Source organism: Fusarium venenatum (genome assembly GCF_020744135.1).
Source record: "Fusarium venenatum strain MPI-CAGE-CH-0201 chromosome Unknown EDB82scaffold_1, whole genome shotgun sequence".
Taxonomy (NCBI): Eukaryota; Fungi; Ascomycota; class Sordariomycetes; order Hypocreales; family Nectriaceae; genus Fusarium; species Fusarium venenatum.
Window position 1 is genome coordinate 2,573,454 of NW_027072129.1, and position 19,038 is coordinate 2,592,491.

Consider the following 19,038-nt stretch of genomic DNA (forward strand, 5'->3'; position numbering starts at 1 on the left):
ATCAGTCTTGCACCTGTCATGGAAACGAGAAGGATTGAATTTGTTGTGGCTGGGCACTCTTGGGAATTTCTTGTCTTGATGGAGCATGTGAGGTGAGATGTTTATACGAGTGAAGCGGCACCACGGGCAACACTAGCAAAGAAAAAGACAAACATAGTTTAGTTGTCTGGATGAGGCGGCACTATGCACACTATTTTGAGGGACTTGAGCTCGTTATAGTAACAAGTCGTCGTATACAAAATACGTTGGTACAAAGTTACAATCGCCTTGTTTACCTACAACAAGAGGTTGGTGTTCATCAACAGCAATCATCGAGAAGCAATCATTCACAAGCAACCTGACTCTGGCTGCTCGTTTCATCTGACAATATAATTCCACGACATGCGGGATTATACGTACAACAATAGAGATTCTGTCTGTAATGGCTGTCAACCCATCAATCACGATAATGCCTCCAAGCGGCACTGAAATTACTGGATCAAACGTGCCCCACGTTTAATCCCCAATCCATGGTTCCCTCTGGGATTGCATGGCAGTCAATCCAAGGAAGAAAACTCAACTGAGTCCACTGTCGACGTAGTGTATTAGCGGTTAGGTGGACGCTTGGACGACTACAGTAAGTGAATGTTATGCCATGTTCATGTTCCCCGGGTCTTCATGAATGGATACACCCCCCCATCTCCTTCCCAGGTAATGCCGAGTATTGGAACAGGAAAACCAGTCAAGCCAAGTTCAGGGATCCAATAATCGTCAACCATCCCTTGATACCTACCACACGAGGTGGCTATCAAATCGAGTTGCACCCCCATCCTCTCTTTTAAAACCCCATTCCGGCCTCTACTTCAAATTCGCCTTCCCTCTTTCTCCCTCCCATTGATTTATTAATTCTTTCAAATCTCCAATTTCACCGGTCGACGCCTTCTGTCGTTTTTATTCCGGTCTTCATCCTTCTTTCCTTTTCAACCCCAACTCTCTCGCTATTGGGCTTATTCTAGTTTGACTGTAATTCAACAACCACTCACCAGATACTCTCATTTACACAATACAACGCTTCCGTTCCGATTTTCGACTCTTTTTTTCCCTTCTTTTTCTACAACAATTTCTCAATCAACTCCAGTAATTTCGACCCATTACATTGATCCAACAAATTCACAATGAAGTCTGTCGCTCTTCTCTCAGTCTTGGCGGCTGTCGCCTCTGCCACCCCTACTCTCAAGGAGCCTCCCAGCAAGCGTGGATCCCTTCCTACCGTCACTGCTTCAGGCAATGGTTAGTGCTTCAATTCGTCACAATCTAAAAATCAAGTCAATATTAACCTTTTCGTAGCTTTCTGGGCCGGTAACGAGCGTTTCTACCTCCGAGGTATTGACTACCAGCCTGGTGGTGCCTCCGCTAATGAGGATCCTCTGGCCGACCCCAAGATCTGCAAGCGTGATATCAAGTACTTCAAGGAGCTCGGTGTCAACGTTATTCGCGTTTACGCCGTCGACAACAAGGCCGATCACGATGAGTGCATGAAGGCGCTCGACGATGCTGGCATCTACCTCGTTCTCGATGTCAACAACCCCAAGTACTCCATCAACCGTGCCACCCCCGGTCCTTCGTACAACGCCGCCTACATCCAGAGCGTTTTCGCTACTGTCGAGATGTTCGCCCAGTACGAGAACACCCTCGCTTTCTTCTCTGGTAACGAGGTTATGAATGACGAGAAGGACACCGACAAGTCCGCTCCTTACGTCAAGGCCATCACCCGCGATATGCGAAACTACATCAAGGCCCGCAAGCTTCGCAAGATTCCCGTCGGTTACTCTGCTGCCGATGTTGCCTCCAACCGTATGCAGACTGCCCACTACATGAACTGCGGTTCCGACGAGGTCCGATCCGACTTCTTCGCTTTCAACGATTACTCCTGGTGCAACAGTGACTTCAAGACCTCCGGCTGGGATGTCAAGGTCAAGAACTTCACTGACTACGGTATTCCTATCTTGTAAGTGAAACCAACCATGCTTGTTCGATCGCCACTAACCCACTCCAGCCTGTCTGAGTATGGCTGCATTGAGAGCCGTCCCCGTAAGTTTGAGGAAATCAAGCCCATGATGGACTCCGACATGTCCTCTGTCTACTCTGGTGGTCTTATGTACGAGTACTCTCTCGAGGACAACGACTACGGTATTGTCAAGATCAAGGGCAATACCGTTCAGCCTGAGGACGAGTTCGACCTCTTCAAGTCTGCTCTCTCCAAGTACCCTGCTCCCACTGGCGCCGGCGGTGCCGCCAAGGCTTCTCACGGTGTCGAGTGCCCCAAGTCCGAGTCTGTCTGGCAAGTCGACCCCAGCTACCTCCCCGAGATGCCTGCACAGGCCGAGAAGTACATGAAGGACGGTGCTGGCAAGGGTCCTGGTATCAACGGCGACGGTTCTCACTTCGACACTGACAGCGGTACTGCCACCGCCAGTGTTGCCGTTGGCACCTCCACATCCACCGGCGACTCTTCCTCATCCAACTCTGAGGATGACGATGACAGCGGTGCCGCTACCCTCGGCTTCGGTGCTCTCTATGTCACCGGCGCTGCCACTTTCTTCACCCTCTTCGGAACCCTTCTTCTGTAAATAGCAGATTTGCTATGAATTGCTTGCTTTGTTAGTTTAGGGATTGCCGCCAAAGCTATGATTTAGGCCTCCCCGTTGGGTTCATGATAATCACAATAAGATGTTGGTGACGAGCGCTTGATTAGCTGCGCTGGGTATGTCGGGTTCGTATTTTTTCAACAGGAGCATTGGCGTCTAGCCTTGGAAGGGCAGACAAATGATTATAATGCTATCTGGGCGATTATCGCCTTTGTCATTTGAGTTAAAAGAGTTCGGTGCGGAAACACAATCAGTAGACTTTCCTTAAACTAGGTCATGAATTTGCCGATGTCTATGTATGTGTAGTGATTGTGAAATTGTCGTTTTATACGCTGTTCATAGTCGTCAACCAATAGCACGCGTGAGCTCATGTTAGCCGTGGTTAGACTTGACATGAGCCTCGGCATCTCCATCTCTATGCTACTATTGACATGGTTACGTTGCCATTCAAGCTTCCCCATGGTTGGCTGTCTAACACTTGAATTCCTTTGAGTCTCTTACAATTGTGCCTTCTTCATACCATTTATCGTTCCCTCACAATAATCTACAACCACTCACGATTACAATGTCTACCGCTACGCCTCTCCCCGCTTACGCTTCTTATAAGCATATGCTTGTCAGCTCACCAGGACCCTTTGTCGCACATGTTGAGATCAATCGTCCCAAGAAGCTCAATACTTTCTCACAGGAAGTCTGGCTTGAGTTTGGTCACGTGTTCGATCAACTCAGCAATGATTCGGACGTACGCGCTATTGCGGTCAGCGGCGCTGGCGATCGCGCATTTACAGCCGGTCTCGACGTGCAGGCTGCGTCTGGAGACGGAATCCTCTCTGACGCTGCAGGCGATGTCGCGAAGAAGGCCAAGGTGTTGAGGAATCACATCGAAGAGTTCCAAGATTCAATTAGTGCTATGGAGAAATGTGAAAAGCGTAAGTGTCACTCGCAGCAGTTTGGTCAAGAATGATTACTCATAAATGAAATTTGAACATCTACAGCTGTCATTTGCGTTCTTCATGGTATTGCTATTGGCCTTGCAATTGATATTGCATGCTGCGCCGATATCCGCATCTGCGCTTCCACCGTGCGCTTCGCTGTCAAAGAAGTTGACATTGGTATGGCGGCGGACATCGGCACACTCTCTCGCCTTCCCAAGATCGTTGGCTCGACATCGTGGGTCAAGGATGTGTGTCTCACAGCGCGAGACTTTTCTGCGCAAGAGGCGCTGTCAATGGGCTTTGTGAGCCAGGTCCACGAGAACAAACAGGCGGCTGTACAAGCCGCAGTAGCGTTGGCGTCAACGCTTGCTGAGAAGAGCCCCGTGGCAGTTCAAGGAACGAAGGAGCTGCTCAATTACAGTAGAGATCATAGTGTCGCAGAGGGCTTGAGGTATACAAAGGTGTGGAACGCGGCGGCAGTGCAGGGCAGGGACTTTGCCGTGGGATTGACGAGCGGGTTGAAGAAGACGAAGCCTCGGTTCGAGAAGTTGTAGGCATTTCGATAGTCGCGCGTGGCCGGTATTGAGACATAGTAGTTCGTATTATGATAAAGAAGAAGGACGGAACCGACCGAGTGGGTTCTATTCTTATTCCTATTCTGAGCCAGATTCCTCCTCGGGAGGCAGGTTTTCCTTTAGTCGCTGTGCATGTGTTAGCGAATAAGCGGTGTATTCATTGAAAAGTGTACGAACATCTTCAAGCTTGGCCTTGAGCATCGAGACCATGTTTTCTTTGACGACTACGCGTTCGTCGTCGAGATCTTCGATTATGTAGTCATGGTTGGCACTATCGATGCTAACAATGATGGATTTGATGGAGGGATCGCATTCGATAAGAACGCCTGTAATGAAGTTAGATGGATAAGAATAAAGAATAATGCGTATCATAAGGTGAACTAACCTCTGATTGCGCGAGGCATCTTGGCTGTGCGAGGGAGGTCGCGTGGTATGGTGAAGCCAACAATAGTAGAGTCGAGTTATGGATAAGAAAGCTCCCCAGAAAACCTAGTGGAGTTGAAAGGGAGCCTTACATGCATAATGCACAGACCCACTTTGACGATTAGAGTCCATGACATGACATTCCAAATAAATGTTTATTCATCTTGTAAGTCTGCGCCTCAGCAAAGCCACTCTTTGATAAAAGAATTACAATCACAGTCAGCGGGAATGTGTATGATCAAGAATCATGTTGTGAACCAATCTAGAAGCTACTAATGCGAGGTTTATGATGTGGCAAATCAGTCGATTCTATCTAAACGCAGGGCATGCATCGTATTGGCATCATCGTATTCTTTTACAAGCTGTGCGGACCCATGAGTGCATAGCCCAAATCTAGTCTATGGAACTTCCGGGAAGACCTGTCACGTCTCGATTTACACTTTATAGCCACGCTGGTTGAACCTCTGTATGAGGAATCTGGATTGCCAAATATGGGCTGTGTGTAGTAGTAGCAGCAGCAGGTGTCGGGCATTGTATCCCGTTCTCACCGATGCCGCGGTATTATGCAGCCTACCAAACCTCAGTAGATTTTGAATCTAAGCTAACAAGCCACCATGATGCAGTCACCCACCGTGGAGTGATCGGCTACGCGGCCTGCTTCTAAATCTGGGGTGAGGCACGCGAATCAAAGGCAAAAAAAGCAACAAGGTCGAGGCGAGCACAAATACAAATGGTTGCCCTCCCCTTGCGCTTGTACACTCTGATGGTTGCTCTGATGACGACACCCTATCAAAGTCTCTGACCTCACAACTTTGCAACTTATTCGTTATTTAATTCTTGATTCCCCAGGTTTCACAAATAATTATCTAATACCACTGAGAAACCACTTATTTTCAACGATCAATATACATACTTGAGAGGTATATGCAAGTATTAGTCTCTACGACAACCCAAAGGTCCATCTATCGCCACTCTGCCTAAATCACTATCGACTCTGCCCTTGCGATGGCAACTGGGGACTCTAACGATTCCAACGATGCCAATGATGACGGCTTCAACTTCGGACAAGAACCATTCGCCTGGGCTCTCATCCCCTTATTCGTCATCCTCATCCTTGGATTGACAGCAACTGTCATCCAAATCAGACGTCGGCGCCGCCGTCGTGGAAACCAATGGCCCAGCTCAAATCCCCAAACACCCACATATTCGGGACTTCGTGGCGGTAGAACAACAAATCGCGGAGCCCTATGGAATGGCACTAGGTCTCAGGAAGGTCTGAACGAGCTTGGACAGGCGCCGCCACCGTATGATGGCAAGAAGGAGAGGCAGGATCTATTGGAACTGAGAGATCTTGAAGCTGGTGGCAGTCCACCCGAGTATCCTTTTGAACCGCCACCAGCTCTTGTGACGGATGGTCGGAGATCTTGATTATGATCCCTTTATAGTATGTTTTTTGGGCTGGTTGATGTATGGAGTTCTGCGCATCATGGGGAGTAAAATGGATTTGGGACGCGTACGGCAAGGAAGTTAGGAGTTGGATAGTCTTACTGGTAATTGAAATGAATGAATTATACTACCAAACTCGTTGTATCGGGCTCGAACATACTGATATCCGTGAATTGGTATTCAGCATGGCTGATTGCCAAAATAGACATGTCATGTGTAGCACAGACGTCACATGTCTCAGATGACAGAGGTTTCTCGATCGGTCGAGTATCGTGTCTCATCATGCGTTGTATCATAGTTTGACCATGTTGGTCGTCATTGATGAGCAATCTCCTATGCTCCTATATTTAGCCCCAATTGGAACTTACATGTTCTACAATATTGGATTGGCAACAGTAAATCTGTCAAATTGTGAAGAAATATGAAACGTATGGTATGAACGTATGGGCATATGCATCTCACAAGCCATCTGAATCAAGTCCTATACGAGGTCGTCTACAGGTTACACGATTGGCCTCAAGATACCCGGTTGGCTGCAGGGCTCGAGGTCGGTGTTACTGGAGATGTCGTGACGATCTTCCACAAGGTTTCACGGCGTTGATCAAGGCCATAAACTCAGTGCGTCTCAGTGTACAAAGTAACGTGATAGCAACTCGTTGCATGCTGACTAGGCCCATGGCGATAATATCGCTAGCCAGGAACCATAATCAGGCACTCGGCCTATTTGATAGGGTCTGATATTTGTTGTTGTGAGGCCAATCAAGATGGAATGGAGTTTTGATGGCTTGTCGTTGGCTTGGCTTGGCTTGCTGCAAACATCAGGACTACACTACGACGGACAGAGTCATGTTGGATACTCTTAGCTAAACAACCTAACTTCATCTAGAAAGCTGAGGAAACAAGTGAAATCAGGAGAAAAACGAGACAAGCAGTTGATTGTTGTACCAGGCTTGATACTTCAAGGATATACCATGTGTTCTGATGTGTCCTGCATATTGGCCTTCGCCGGGGGAGACCCACCGATGCAGTTTGCACGAAAAGGACCAGATATCCGAATGCGCAGTTCGCCTCGTCTTGATAAAATGTTTGTTTGCAGTGGAACAAAACGCACCGGTACAAGCTCGTAGTGGTTAAGAGGATATATGGGGCGTAACCAAGTATATGGAGCCGGAAGTTTGCCCTGAAGATACGAGAACGGGGAGGCTGGAAGTGCTCGATCGAAGCTGTCCCATTTTAGAATAGCTTTGGATTAGTTATTTGGAATTTCACTGATGTTACCAAGTACGGAAGAGAAATCCAATTCTTGATGATCTTCAGGGACATGGGAGCTGAATTGAGTTGGTGTTGGAGACGGACATTCTAAAACACCACGTTTAGAACTGACGATCATCTGTGCTGTAGTTTGTCTCTACATGTGTTTTTGAAATTCCACATTGTATCTGTAAGTGAAATCTAGTATCAGGAATGCAATGTTTTACAGGTGAGGACTGTCGGCTCAATCTCTGAGACTTTCAGCCCTACAGCCTACTCATCAAACATGAGTGGAGTAGAGAGTTGATCAGCTTGAGTACGTAACTATTCATTGTAAATCTCTTAAGCGCTGCTCATGGGTAATTGTTCCTTTAACGGCAACAGAGGATAACCTCGTCACATGAGGGTATGCGTGATTTTGCCGAATAATGAGGCTCTCCCGAATGATGTTCCGCCGCATTTCAGGACACGGACGCCCCAGCCGCCAGATTTGAGCCGTGGCGTTGAGCCGAAGATTAATTGGCGAACCAGGGTTTGGGTTGATGATTGACGGAGTGGATCAGATCAAGCGAGGGACGAGGGAAGGATAGAGGCGAGAGGTTGGGGAAAATGGAGCACGATGATGGATTTGTTACTGGGGCCTGATTCGAATGGGAAACCAAAGATGAATCGTCTTGTATCAGATTATCGTGGCAGCCCAACGGTCCGTTTGATACAGGAGTAGAGAGGCTGGTGGTCAGTCGTGGCAAAGCTACTCAGCAACTTTGGAGACCGCTAGTTGTGAATACCTGTTTTCGATAGCCACAGAGGATGGTTATTGCTTATTATTCGGTAGTAACAAAATGTGATGGATGGTGAGAGTTGTCACATCGCATCGCATCACACGCAGGCAGACAGGGTAGGTCAGGATCACGACGAACTGGTCGGGCCTCGCTTTTCTTTTGAGCCTGCAGCAAGCAGTCTCTGTTTCCTGCATGTCCTCATTCTTCTCTCAAGATCGTCCATTGGCAGAGAAACCACGGGCATAGCGTGTTGAGCTAAGTGTGATCCCGGCGGGCCGGCGCTATTGGGTAGGCCCCCCTTCGGCAGAGACAACTCATCACACCCAAGACACTAGCTTGAAAATCTCAAGGGCCCAGCCGCCAACCTAGAACAGGACAGGACAGCAGTTCTTTTGTGTGAATAATGATGGATATGGTTTTTGTAGACATGAGAGAAAGTGGGAAATAATATTAAGAAAAGATATCAAGGTATCAGACTTTAAGGAAAACCCCATCAATTAAGAAAAGATATGAGGTTGATGAGGACATGATGGACCTCTGGACATGATGGACCTCTGGACATGATGGACCTCTAGTCCCACCGCCTGGCTCTCTAAATCGCTGTAATTATAGACTACAACTTAAGTTGGCGCTCCAAGCATTTCACACTTCATGCACCATCGAAAACAATTAAACCTCAATCATAATCTGTTTTAGTGGCTTCAGCAATTGAGTTTGCTCATTACCAAAATTGCCAAAACGGCCAGCCCAGCTTACTCTGTACTTACTGTCATCAACCCGTTTTTTTTCTTCTTTTCCCAGCCTCCAAATCCTATTCCCAGCCTCCTCTATCCCTTGTATCCCCTCGAATACGGTACACCTAAATTGATTGCCCTGTTCCCCTTTCCTAATCAGACCTAGATTTCTGTTTTCCTCCTTCTCTTTTCTGTCCGGTTTTCTGGGATCTTTACTATTTTCCAACAAATCCAACATTGAATATTGCCCATATTCCCTGTTCATAGAGGTAATACTTCCGCTTCCATTTCCACTTTGGATCCCTGTTTGGCGTTGCTGCGGGCAACTTTGTTAGCCCCGTCTTTTTTCTAGCCCCCCGCCAGAACCTGACCTCCTCCTCTCTACCTTACCGGATCCACATCCCCATGAGCCTGGGAGACACTCTTCACACCATTACCATTACCATCGACCACGCCGCACGTCGTCGCATCCCAAACCCTTCTTCCCCCAAATCTCCCCCCTTCTCGAATTTCCCTCGGAAACCTAAAGGAAAGGGCTTTCTGCAGTGAGAGGTCACTATCGAGTTAGCCATAGTGACTTCACTAGGAGGCTCTCTATCTGCCTGCCTGCCTGTCTGTCCTTTGTATAGGATAGGATAGAAAAGGATACATTGTCGGTCAACGCTTCCAACTTTATTTCCTTATTTTTAATCGGGTCGCTTGTGTGTAAGTCTCTCAACTCCATCCTTCTCCGCTTCATGAGTCGATACGACGCTGGTGGCGATTCATAGCCCCATGCCATTGGCCTACACCGTTATTTCTCAGCTCAGTTAAACCTTGGAATCGCGGACATTGACCTCTGTACCCAGACACTCTTTGCTGCGTCTTTGATTTCCGCATGTCTTGCTTGATATCAATCCGTTAATCAACCAACCCCCTCCTCTCCCACCGGTGTTTCTCTGCATCCGATCCGGATCGCAGTCCTGGGAAGAAAGGGCCCCGAAACACCTCCACTTAAGAGCCTCACCAGATTTACGATGGGTGTATCTGATAGAAAATCTCTTCCACTTCCCGCTCCCACCGAAACCGAGACTAATACCACGCCCACCGACCTCACATCAACGGCGGATGTGGTGAACCCCGGCGACGAAAAGTCCTCATACTCCATCCCCGAAGACGGAACTCCCGTCACCATTGCTACCCGTGGACACAAGGCTAGCAAATCTCAGACCTCTTTGCTCATCGAATACTTCGAAGGAGGCAAGTCCACTGTCGGTTCAACAGGCGAGCGCCGTCCCAGCGTCCGTGTCCGCCTCACACCTTCCAAGAGAGGTCGATCTGATCATCACATCCAAGTCACCGAGAGCGCCCGTAACACCTCTGTGACTCGACGGATACCTTTGGGCGATTCTGAGTTTGACGCAGACGACGGTCAAAGCATGGACTCTTACGCCTCCGCCACAGAAGAGTCTAACGTCTCGAGAAATCCAATTGACATTGAGATTGATCGCAGTCATAGACGTAGACGACCAGCCAGCCCTTTGATTCCCTCAGAGACGTACGACGTCAACGCCTCAGAAATCTCCGCCATCCCATCTGACAGCTTCCTTGACGGTACTGGTAACAACACCGACGCCAAGGCAGAAAGCCCAACAGGGACAAGGGATATGTCCACAGCCGCTGGTGCTCACGCAATGGCGAGAGATGCAGCAGATGAGGTTAGAAATCGTAAGAGTAGAACTAGAGATAGGTCAAAGGTTTCCACAACACATTCGTCGAGGGACAAGTCGATATCAGACAGAAAACGTCGACCGAAGAGCAGAACCAGCAGCGTTTCTGAGAGGACGGAGGAACCTATTAAAACCCATCGCCGTCGCTCCAGCAGAAGCCAACAACTGGAATCCAATGTGTCAGGTCTTGACTCGAATGTCTCAGCATCTCACCTGGCCCCTAGCCACCGCACACACGCAGCGCATTCCTCACGATCAGATGTCTCTAAATCATCAATCAACAATCCAAAGCTGCTCGAAACTGTCGAAGACGCTATTCGTCGACTAATATTACCCGAACTAAATGCTCTCAAGCGGGAAACCAGCAAGAGAGAGGGTCGTCGGGACTCCTTCACTTCATCCGGCACATCACTTTCAAAAGACGAGTTGACACCCGACCGCCGGCGGTCGTCAGTTCAACGACATGAATCAAAGGATAGGCGTAACAGAGAGGCTCGTCATGTCCTCGAGGCTAACTCTGATTTGAGCCAAGATTCCGTCGAGGATGATTACCGCCAATATGAGAACGATTCTGTTGCTCCCAAGCGTGACATGGCTAAGGGGGCGGCGGCTAGTGCCGCTGCCGCCGGCTTCGCCTCATCTATTCTATCTGATAGCACACAAGGCGACCGAAAGCCAAGAGAGCGACGCCGCCGGAGAGCCGAATCCACTCATAGCCGTGCTATGAGTCGTGATCCTTATGCGGACCAGTACGAAGATGATCACGTGGTCCCTCAGCCACCAATGCCCCTCATGAGTGAGATCAATCCTTCGGAAATGACCAGGACTTCCATCCGATCTGCCGATACCGACAGACCTCAGTCAGCCAGTGAAGAAATCACCCCCATCAAGAATGTCCCTGGTGGATATGTCTCTGGAAACTCAACTCCTACACCATCAGCGACGCCTTCAAATATCGACAACAGATTATCTACTTCGCACGCCAACGTATCACAAGGTGACCTAAGAGCTCTTCCTAGAGGCCAGAAAGATTACGTGGAGGAGTACGAACCGGACGAGTATGGTCAGAAGCATCCTCTTGAGCGCCAGGGTCAGTATGAGGAAGAAGATATTTCTGACAATGACTACCCCGAAGGTGGATATGACAACTCTTACTTCGCTACTCAGGATGTTCCTCCCCCTCTGAAATATGTCCCTTACCAGGCTGGTGCCCGAGGTCTCAGCCCCATTCCCAGCGTCTCTGGCTATACCGAGGGAGGCAGCGAGTATCATCCTCGCAATTCAAGGAGCATGCACTCCACGAGCCCCGCCTACTATGAGCAGTCTGGGGATCGTCGTGACAGTCGATCAACTCCCTCTCTCAACTCCTTGCAGCAGAGGGAACTTGAACACATGTCTCCTCGCGAGTCTGGCATGAACTACCGCAACTCTACCTATACCGATGACAGCGAGCTGGAAAAGGTTGCAGCTGGACAGGCTGTGCGCGGCATCGCTGCCAACCCGAACGTCGTTCACCCTCCTATGGGCCCAGAATCAGCAGTTGCCTCCTTGATTGACGGATCTATGCTTGATCCTTCCATGTTGAGTGCTGCTTACAGCGATTACCCCGCTCACCGTGATTCAGCACTGTCTTATGACGATCAGTCAAGAACCTACAGCAGCCGCGGTGCTAGCCCCGACAAGCAATATATGGACGGCAGCGAGTTGGAGCCCGAGAGGCATGCCACACCCAGTGCCAGGTCTAACAAGTCTCAAGAATTCACCGAATATGATCTTGACGACCATGGCCGTAAGGTAGCTCGGGCAAGATCTCCCACCGCTTCTGAAGTGGCTATTGCGACTGGCGCTGTCGCAGCTCTTAAAGCCGCACAGGGCAAGAAGCAGTCGGCTACTGAGGAGCCAGAGGAATACCAAGGCGCGGGCGTCTTCCGAAACAAGTCCTTCAAGGAGCGCACATTGGAAGGCCACGAACCTCGCAACACTCCCGCGCATAGCATCGACCGTCTTTCCTACGATGATTCACCCAAGTTGGGCGCGAGTGGTTTGCCTGACTTTAACAATCCCATGCCCGAGTTTGGCTACATAGATGATGATGCTCAAACCAACCCTTCAGTCGTGCAAGACCGTCTAGACGGTGAGCATCACGATGATGTTTCAGAGGGTCGAGTTACGCCTACGCCTCGAAATGTCGCCGGACAGCGTGCTGAGAGTGCTGCCAGCCAAGACCAAGACGAGTGGCAGCGATCCTCTGACGATCGCAAGAGAGACACCCTTATCACCAACCCATACGAGGACACCAGCCCCGTTGCTAACCCAGCCCTGAACGACAACATCATGGCAGCTCGTGGCTTCGGAGCTCCATACCATACCGGCAGCCCTGGCTACAACCCTAAGTATGACGAAGGTTACATGTCCAATGGCAACAATCGAACCCCCGATCTACAGCCCAACACCAAGGCTCTGCACATGTCTCTGCCCGGATCTCCCAATGCTGCTAGCCAGGATCCCTTCTACGCCCCTAAGGACGCCCGTCACATGAGTGGCATGTCTCAAGGCATGGGCTCGCCCTTCTTCGATGCGGCCACTGGCCAAGGAATCGACCGTATTGAGAACAAGGACATCGTGTCTTTGATGCAGCACCTCATGGTTCGCGATGCTCAGCGCTCTGCTCGAGACACCGAGATTGTGGCACTACTTATGAACTCAGCCATCGAGATGCGTTCTTCCATGAACGAACTTAAGAACCTCGTCCAGGACACCAGCGACGATGTCATCTTTGCCGGCAGTGAAAACACCGAGAAGCTCCAAAAGGCTATCAACGGCCCCCGCCCCTACCCTGGTGCCCGATCAGTTCAGAGTATTTCCCAGATCGACACCTTCAACGAGGCTGCCGCAAAGAAGAACCTGTTCAAGCGAGCATTCCAAGGTCTCAGCAACAAGGGTACTAGCGACTTCAAGCGCATCGAGGAGATTCTTATGCAAATTCTCGGCGAGGTCGATGATCTCAAGATCCAGGGCACCGTTCAAGCTCCTTCCACCAGTGGTGGTCGTGGTCCCTCTTTTGACAACTTGCAGCCTGAGGGCCACTTCGAGCAAGACCGAGGCTATGAGCCTGAAGGCAACTCAACAATCACCCCCAGCCAATCGGGACATTTCTCTCTTTCCAACTCCAGAACTCGCCTAGCAGGCGAGCGCAAGTTCTCTGACAATCGAATCAGCACTGTGGCTGAGCATGAGGATGAATACGAGCACGACCACCCTAGCCCATCCGCTGAGCGTAGCAACCCCAACATGCTGACGCCAGAGCGATCGGGCTTCCAGCGCGGCAGCTCAGTTCCCCTTGACACTCCTCCCCAGCCCTCCAACGTTCCCCAGCCAATGAGTAATGAAAACACCCCTCGCACAACAGAGAAGAAGAAGAAGCACAAATCTGGCCTTTCTGGCTGGTTTCCCAAGATTTCTAGATGGTCTGGAACGACGGCTTCCAGCCAAGGCAAGGGCAAAGAGGAAGTCAAGTACGACGACTACCCCCCCTCGCGTTCTGCTTCTAGCCTGGGCTCTTACAACGATGGCGATTACAGCCATGGCCCCTACGATGACCAACTTCCTGCTGGATTTCAGCAACAAGAGCTTCCCACGGCACCCAGTGCTGCCCTGCCCGCACCTGTCCGACGTGAAATCTCACGTACCCCAGGTGATGCTCCTAAGTACAAGGTTCACCGAAACTCCTTGAACCTTCAACACCCCCAGCCTAGACAGGGCCAGACGGAGCGCTTCCGCAATGCCTTGGAATTCTCTGCTCAGGAGTACAATGTCCCGATGACACCCAGATCCGCGGATTGGGGTGGTTCGGTATCCAGCTTCAATCAGGCGGGCCAAAACACCAACCGATACAGCCAGGCATCATCTACAGGTGCTCCCCAGGACCCAGCCTACTGGACAACATCCCCAACTGGTCCTCCTCGACCTCCCAAGGAGCCCATTGAGCCTACCGGCAGCCCTTCAGCTATGTCTCCTCAACAAAGAGGCAGCCGTATCTCGAAGCTGGCAAAGGGCAGCCCTGCACCACACCCAAGCGATGAGAGTGGTTATGCCACAATGAGCGGTACCCATTTCAGCAACTACACAAGCAGTCCCAAGCCTGAGAACCGCAACTTGAACGCTGCTTTGGGTGTTCCTACCCGCCGACCCAGTGGTCCTCGAGCCATGACTCCCAAGAGCCCCGAGGATGAATCTCGCCGACGCAAGCGAGGTAAGTTGAATTATGAACAATACAACAAGATAATTGACTAACTTGAGAAGAAGACACGTTCGGTAGTGTTACCTCCCACAACACGGATGATACGGAGACCTTTTAGAAAGGGGCTCACCGTGGCATCCGACCGTTGCCGGGATATTGATCTTTTGTCGAAGAATGACACGGCGCTTTTGCTTTTCTGGCATAATCTTGCATCCTACCACGCGTAGGCTTTCAATATGTGTCAACTGTATGAAGATTATATGGATATGAAACGGCCTTCAACTGAGTGACTTTTCAATCGGAAGAAGATGAAGAAGCTATAGAGTGAAGGGAAGGGGTGGCCTGCAAAAATAACGGCCAAGCAGTCCGTTGTAGGATTTAATGACGAACCAAGAGGAACTTGAGTTTTGCAAAATATCAAAAAAAAAAAAAAGCGAAGGAAGGAAAAAGGTACGCATTTGCATCAGGGGCTATTGCTTCATTTCTTGACGACGACACGACATGGCTTTCCAATTGCAGAGCGATACGTCAATGGTTTGATTTGCGGGCAACATTGTTTTTCTGTTTGGACTGGATATTATGAGCGGAAAGGGGAAGGGCAGGCATACGGTAACTAACAAGCACAAGTCGTTATGAGTGTGCGTGGACATATTTGAAGTTAGATAGGTTTAGTTATTAGTTTTGCGAGATAGATACCACTTACCATATGAGAATCAACTGATATGAGTCCGGACTGGATATCAACTCCAAATATTCTAAGGTTTTATTGTAATTCAAGTGAAGTCGGCAACTATAAATAAACAGAAATACAAATCTTTGACTTAAGTTGACACGCATAGGATCGGCCTCAGTTCAATTTGGATGGATACTGTACTACTGAGACGGATCTTCGCCGGGGAAGCTAGAAGACTCCGGACGCTGTAATGCACAAGATCTTTTAGAGGAGGTTAGAGCCTCCAGGTACATGTCCCTGCCTCCGACGACCGGTGTCAAGGCCCATTGCATTGTAATTTATTTAGTGAGGGACCTTCCCCGGACCCGGCGAATAACGAACAGTCGATATCCAAAATATTGTAATCGTCAGCACTTGACCTCTGAATCGAGAAGTTTTTGAACTTTCCTCCCATTTCGAGTGTTATCTTTCGCAATATATCTTTCATCCTACTATTACGCCGAGGTATTATAACCTCCAAGATTGAGCTTGTGTTCATATTTCCTTCATCACAAGTGCGATTATCCACTGTTACTACAAAAGTTAGTGGTGACGAGTATACTCCAAAAGAGTCGTCGAGATACACAATGGCTACAGACGTGCAAACGAAGGACAGCATCAAAGAAACAGCGTCCCTAAAATTGCAAGAGAGTCAACCGAAAAAGAAGACGAATGATTATAAAGGATTCATTGCGGGAGTCTTTAGCGGTATAGCTAAGCTATCTGGTAAGCAAATATCACATCTACCCGCATCATGACGCAAGCCTGAATATCAACCAGACTGATCTTTTACAATAGTCGGTCATCCTTTCGATACTATCAAAGTCCGGCTACAAACAACAGACCCAAGTCGATTCAAAGGACCTCTCCAATGTGTTACGCAGACTGTTCGCAATGAGGGCTTTCGTGGGCTCTACAAGGGTGCAACGCCGCCTTTGGTAGGATGGATGTTTATGGATTCGGTCATGTTGGGCTCGTTGACTGTTTATCGCCGGCTTCTATCAGAACATGTGTTTAATGTCCAGCCCTTGGGCATAGACGTTACTTCATCTTCACCAGGTACAGCACCAAAAATGCACACAGCGCTCCCGAGTTTCGGCCACGGCATCGCAGGCATATTGGCTGGTGCGACAGTCAGCTTCATCGCTGCGCCAGTTGAGCATATCAAAGCTCGACTACAGATTCAATACGCGGCGCAAAAGTCGGACAGGTTATACGCTGGCCCAATTGATTGTTTGCGAAAGATATACCGACACCACGGTTTTCCAGGCGTCTATCATGGTCTGTCAGCGACACTTCTCTTCAGAGCGTTTTTTTTCTTCTGGTGGGGCAGTTACGATATCATATCACGACAACTACGCGAGAGAACGAGTCTTGGCACACCAGCTGTGAATTTCTGGGCTGGCGGTCTCAGTGCTCAAGTGTTCTGGTTGACGAGTTATCCAAGCGACGTGGTGAAGCAGCGCATCATGACTGATCCCCTGGGCGGAGGGCTCAATGACGGAGTTCAAAAATTTCCTCGATGGAAGGATGCGGCAGTTACAGTGTATAAGGAGCGCAGTTGGAAAGGTTACTGGAGAGGTTTCGTGCCATGTTTCTTGAGGGCGTTCCCGGCGAATGCAATGGCGTTGGTTGCTTTTGAGGGCGTTATGAGATCCTTGCCATGAGTTTGAATAATAATGAGAATGAATATCAAATGATATCTAATGAAGGAAAGATATGGTTGGGCATGACCGGACTTATTCTTCATAAGTCGACAGTTGGCCGAAGTTATATATTTCAATATAGGAGTTGGCATCAATGCTCATTGCCAGAATGACTTCACATTGTTAGTAGCCCCCATATTATCTGAAGAACTACAATTGTGACAGATACGATGCAATAACACATTGAACAGCCTGGCGAATACCTGGTATCGAGGCATGGTTCACAACTCTAGATGGCATCACATTCACAGAGGTTTGTAGGAGACAGTAATATGAACACCACAAAGAGTGCCACACAAATGGCTGGGTCTATTGGCCAAGTCCTTAAAACTTTTGTTCGATCCCGTTTCCCAATTCACCAATCCATTCCTGCGCCGTTGCAATGCATTGCAATTTGTTTCGTTTACTCGTCGTCCTCGTCAGCCTCGTCGTTGACGACGTTGAAGAACTTGAGCTCGTAGACACCGCGAGAAGTGGAGACAACGCGGAGCCAGTCACGGAGCTGCTGCTTCTTGAGGAACTTCTTGGTCCTGTAGTAGAAGGGTCAGTACTTTATTCTCATGTGTTTGCATTTCTCAACTTCGACGAGCGAAGCGAGAACCAAAGACAAAACGTACAGGTACTTGAGGTAACGACCAGAAAGCTCGTTGTGGGCAATGATCTCGATCTTGCCCTCACCCTGCTGCTTGACAACGACGTTGTCGCCAAGGTTGTTGGTGCGGCCCTCGACCTTGATGCGGTCCTGGAGGAACTTCTCGAAGGCAGCGACATCGAAGATCTTGTCGCTGGCAGGCTGAGAAGCATCAATGATGTACTGCGAGGTGTTAGTTAGTGATTGCGGTGGTGGTTTCGGTTTCGAAGGGATCGCATCGAGTAAATCGTTTCGTTTTTTCCCCGTTGATTTGGCTGACTGCGATTCTTTCATTTCGGATAGCGTACCTTCTTGGTCTGCTTCTGGGCCTTGCCCGACTTCTTCTGTTGAAAAATGACTTTAGCCTACTGCATTTTTGTCTCGGCTACCTCTTCTACTGAGGAGGCGCCTAACAGCAAAGCGGTGTCATGTACGTACTGCCTGAGGAGCCATTGCGAATGGATTGGGATTTATGTGGTGTCTGAGAGAGGGACTTGTGGTGTTTCTGGTCGCAAAGAAGTCTAATCCTGCGCTTGAGAGAAAAGAGAGGAAATGAAAGATTGGTGGATTCTTCCGAGGCAATATTCGGGTGGTGGGTGCAAAAATTAGGGCTCTGCGATTAATTGCGGGGCAGCAGTGAGGTCATGTGACCTTTACTTAATGATTATTGAGTACGATGAAAACTATTAAATCATTAGGTAGCAAACGATTGAAGAGCTAAATGTCTATAATTCAAGACTTTTGAAACAGTTATTGGCTGGCATTATGAACGCTGAGTGGATAAAAAGGTGAAGGATGTTGTAAATGGATCTTGAATTTGCCTGAAAGGACAATGTGTTGTTATACGTATCTGAATGAAAAACAATGACTAAATGTATAAGCAGAATTATATAGATAGATATTTGAAAGAATAAGAAAGGAAAGCAGAATACTTCTTTCGGAATTGCCAGGACTTTATGACAATATATAGCACAATTGCTACTGGCCTCTGAGGAGAATTAGACATGGTGTAGTTATATACTGCTGGCTTATACAAATTCTTCGTCTTCTATTGGTCATTGAATTGACATATTGGTAATGTTTCAATCTAGAACTTTTTTTCTTATTTTTCTTTTCTTCGCTAGTAGCAATACCATTTCTGGATATATCTATCGAGTTCCACCTTCAAGATATAGATATATCTCAGCCAACAAGACCTTGATTGACTGCTGGACTCATATATCACATCCTTCATCTTCTTGCTCACTCAGCCCAGAATAGTCCTTTC

General features: G+C 48.8%; 8 protein-coding genes across 8 annotated transcripts; 5 read left to right on the plus strand and 3 right to left on the minus strand.

Moving 5' to 3' along the window:
- Positions 1-1,154: 1,154 nt before the first annotated feature.
- EDB82DRAFT_422547 (Glucanosyltransferase-domain-containing protein) lies at positions 1,155-2,609 on the plus strand (the record flags this gene model as incomplete). Its single annotated transcript, XM_025731583.1, has 3 exons — positions 1,155-1,269; positions 1,327-1,987; positions 2,036-2,609. 3 exons carry the CDS (start codon positions 1,155-1,157, stop codon positions 2,607-2,609), a joined length of 1,350 nt encoding a protein of 449 aa, XP_025590594.1.
- Positions 2,610-3,001: 392 nt separating this feature from the next.
- EDB82DRAFT_23511 (ClpP/crotonase-like domain-containing protein) lies at positions 3,002-4,166 on the plus strand. The gene is made up of 2 exons (XM_025731582.2): positions 3,002-3,556; positions 3,623-4,166. The coding sequence occupies exons 1-2, from the start codon at positions 3,193-3,195 to the stop codon at positions 4,114-4,116; spliced, it is 858 nt and encodes a 285-aa protein (XP_025590593.1). The 5' UTR covers positions 3,002-3,192; the 3' UTR covers positions 4,117-4,166.
- A 49-nt stretch (positions 4,167-4,215) lies between these two features.
- Positions 4,216-4,541, minus strand: EDB82DRAFT_519631 (TFIIH subunit TTDA/Tfb5; the record flags this gene model as incomplete). Its single annotated transcript, XM_025731581.1, has 3 exons — positions 4,216-4,263; positions 4,315-4,463; positions 4,523-4,541. 3 exons carry the CDS (start codon positions 4,539-4,541, stop codon positions 4,216-4,218), a joined length of 216 nt encoding a protein of 71 aa, XP_025590592.1.
- Positions 4,542-5,565: 1,024 nt separating this feature from the next.
- Positions 5,566-5,988, plus strand: EDB82DRAFT_470383 (uncharacterized protein; the record flags this gene model as incomplete). The annotated part of the gene is made up of 1 exon (XM_025731580.1): positions 5,566-5,988. The coding sequence occupies one exon, from the start codon at positions 5,566-5,568 to the stop codon at positions 5,986-5,988; it is 423 nt and encodes a 140-aa protein (XP_025590591.1).
- An 828-nt stretch (positions 5,989-6,816) lies between these two features.
- EDB82DRAFT_23551 (uncharacterized protein) lies at positions 6,817-7,733 on the minus strand. The gene is made up of 2 exons (XM_065607281.1): positions 7,285-7,733; positions 6,817-7,229 (listed from the first exon to the last, which is right to left on the minus strand). The coding sequence occupies exons 1-2, from the start codon at positions 7,394-7,396 to the stop codon at positions 6,889-6,891; spliced, it is 453 nt and encodes a 150-aa protein (XP_065465404.1). The 5' UTR covers positions 7,397-7,733; the 3' UTR covers positions 6,817-6,888.
- Positions 7,734-9,789: 2,056 nt separating this feature from the next.
- EDB82DRAFT_422434 (uncharacterized protein) lies at positions 9,790-14,840 on the plus strand (the record flags this gene model as incomplete). The annotated part of the gene is made up of 2 exons (XM_025731579.1): positions 9,790-14,734; positions 14,785-14,840. 2 exons carry the CDS (start codon positions 9,790-9,792, stop codon positions 14,838-14,840), a joined length of 5,001 nt encoding a protein of 1,666 aa, XP_025590590.1.
- Positions 14,841-15,777: 937 nt separating this feature from the next.
- EDB82DRAFT_484301 (mitochondrial carrier domain-containing protein) lies at positions 15,778-17,241 on the plus strand. The gene is made up of 2 exons (XM_025731578.2): positions 15,778-16,160; positions 16,233-17,241. The coding sequence occupies exons 1-2, from the start codon at positions 16,022-16,024 to the stop codon at positions 17,099-17,101; spliced, it is 1,008 nt and encodes a 335-aa protein (XP_025590589.1). The 5' UTR covers positions 15,778-16,021; the 3' UTR covers positions 17,102-17,241.
- On the minus strand, positions 17,242-18,351 carry EDB82DRAFT_484302 (60S ribosomal protein eL22). Its single transcript, XM_025731577.2, has 4 exons — positions 18,210-18,351; positions 18,080-18,115; positions 17,758-17,954; positions 17,242-17,670 (listed from the first exon to the last, which is right to left on the minus strand). The coding sequence occupies exons 1-4, from the start codon at positions 18,222-18,224 to the stop codon at positions 17,544-17,546; spliced, it is 375 nt and encodes a 124-aa protein (XP_025590588.1). The 5' UTR covers positions 18,225-18,351; the 3' UTR covers positions 17,242-17,543.
- Between the last annotated feature and the right edge of the window lie 687 nt (positions 18,352-19,038).

Coding starts and splice junctions, on each gene's coding strand:
- EDB82DRAFT_23511 (XM_025731582.2), top strand. CDS start 3,193: ATGTCTACCGCTACGCCTCTCCCCGCTTACGCTTCTTATAAGCATATG. Junction 3,557..3,622: donor TATGGAGAAATGTGAAAAGC/GTAAGTGTCACT, acceptor GAACATCTACAG/CTGTCATTTGCGTTCTTCAT.
- EDB82DRAFT_23551 (XM_065607281.1), bottom strand. CDS start 7,396: ATGATCGTCAGTTCTAAACGTGGTGTTTTAGAATGTCCGTCTCCAACA. Junction 7,230..7,284: donor GGATTTCTCTTCCGTACTTG/GTAACATCAGTG, acceptor AAAATGGGACAG/CTTCGATCGAGCACTTCCAG.
- EDB82DRAFT_484301 (XM_025731578.2), top strand. CDS start 16,022: ATGGCTACAGACGTGCAAACGAAGGACAGCATCAAAGAAACAGCGTCC. Junction 16,161..16,232: donor CGGTATAGCTAAGCTATCTG/GTAAGCAAATAT, acceptor CTTTTACAATAG/TCGGTCATCCTTTCGATACT.
- EDB82DRAFT_484302 (XM_025731577.2), bottom strand. Junction 17,955..18,079: donor CCCAGAAGCAGACCAAGAAG/GTACGCTATCCG, acceptor AACACCTCGCAG/TACATCATTGATGCTTCTCA. Junction 17,671..17,757: donor GGTCGTTACCTCAAGTACCT/GTACGTTTTGTC, acceptor CTTCTACTACAG/GACCAAGAAGTTCCTCAAGA.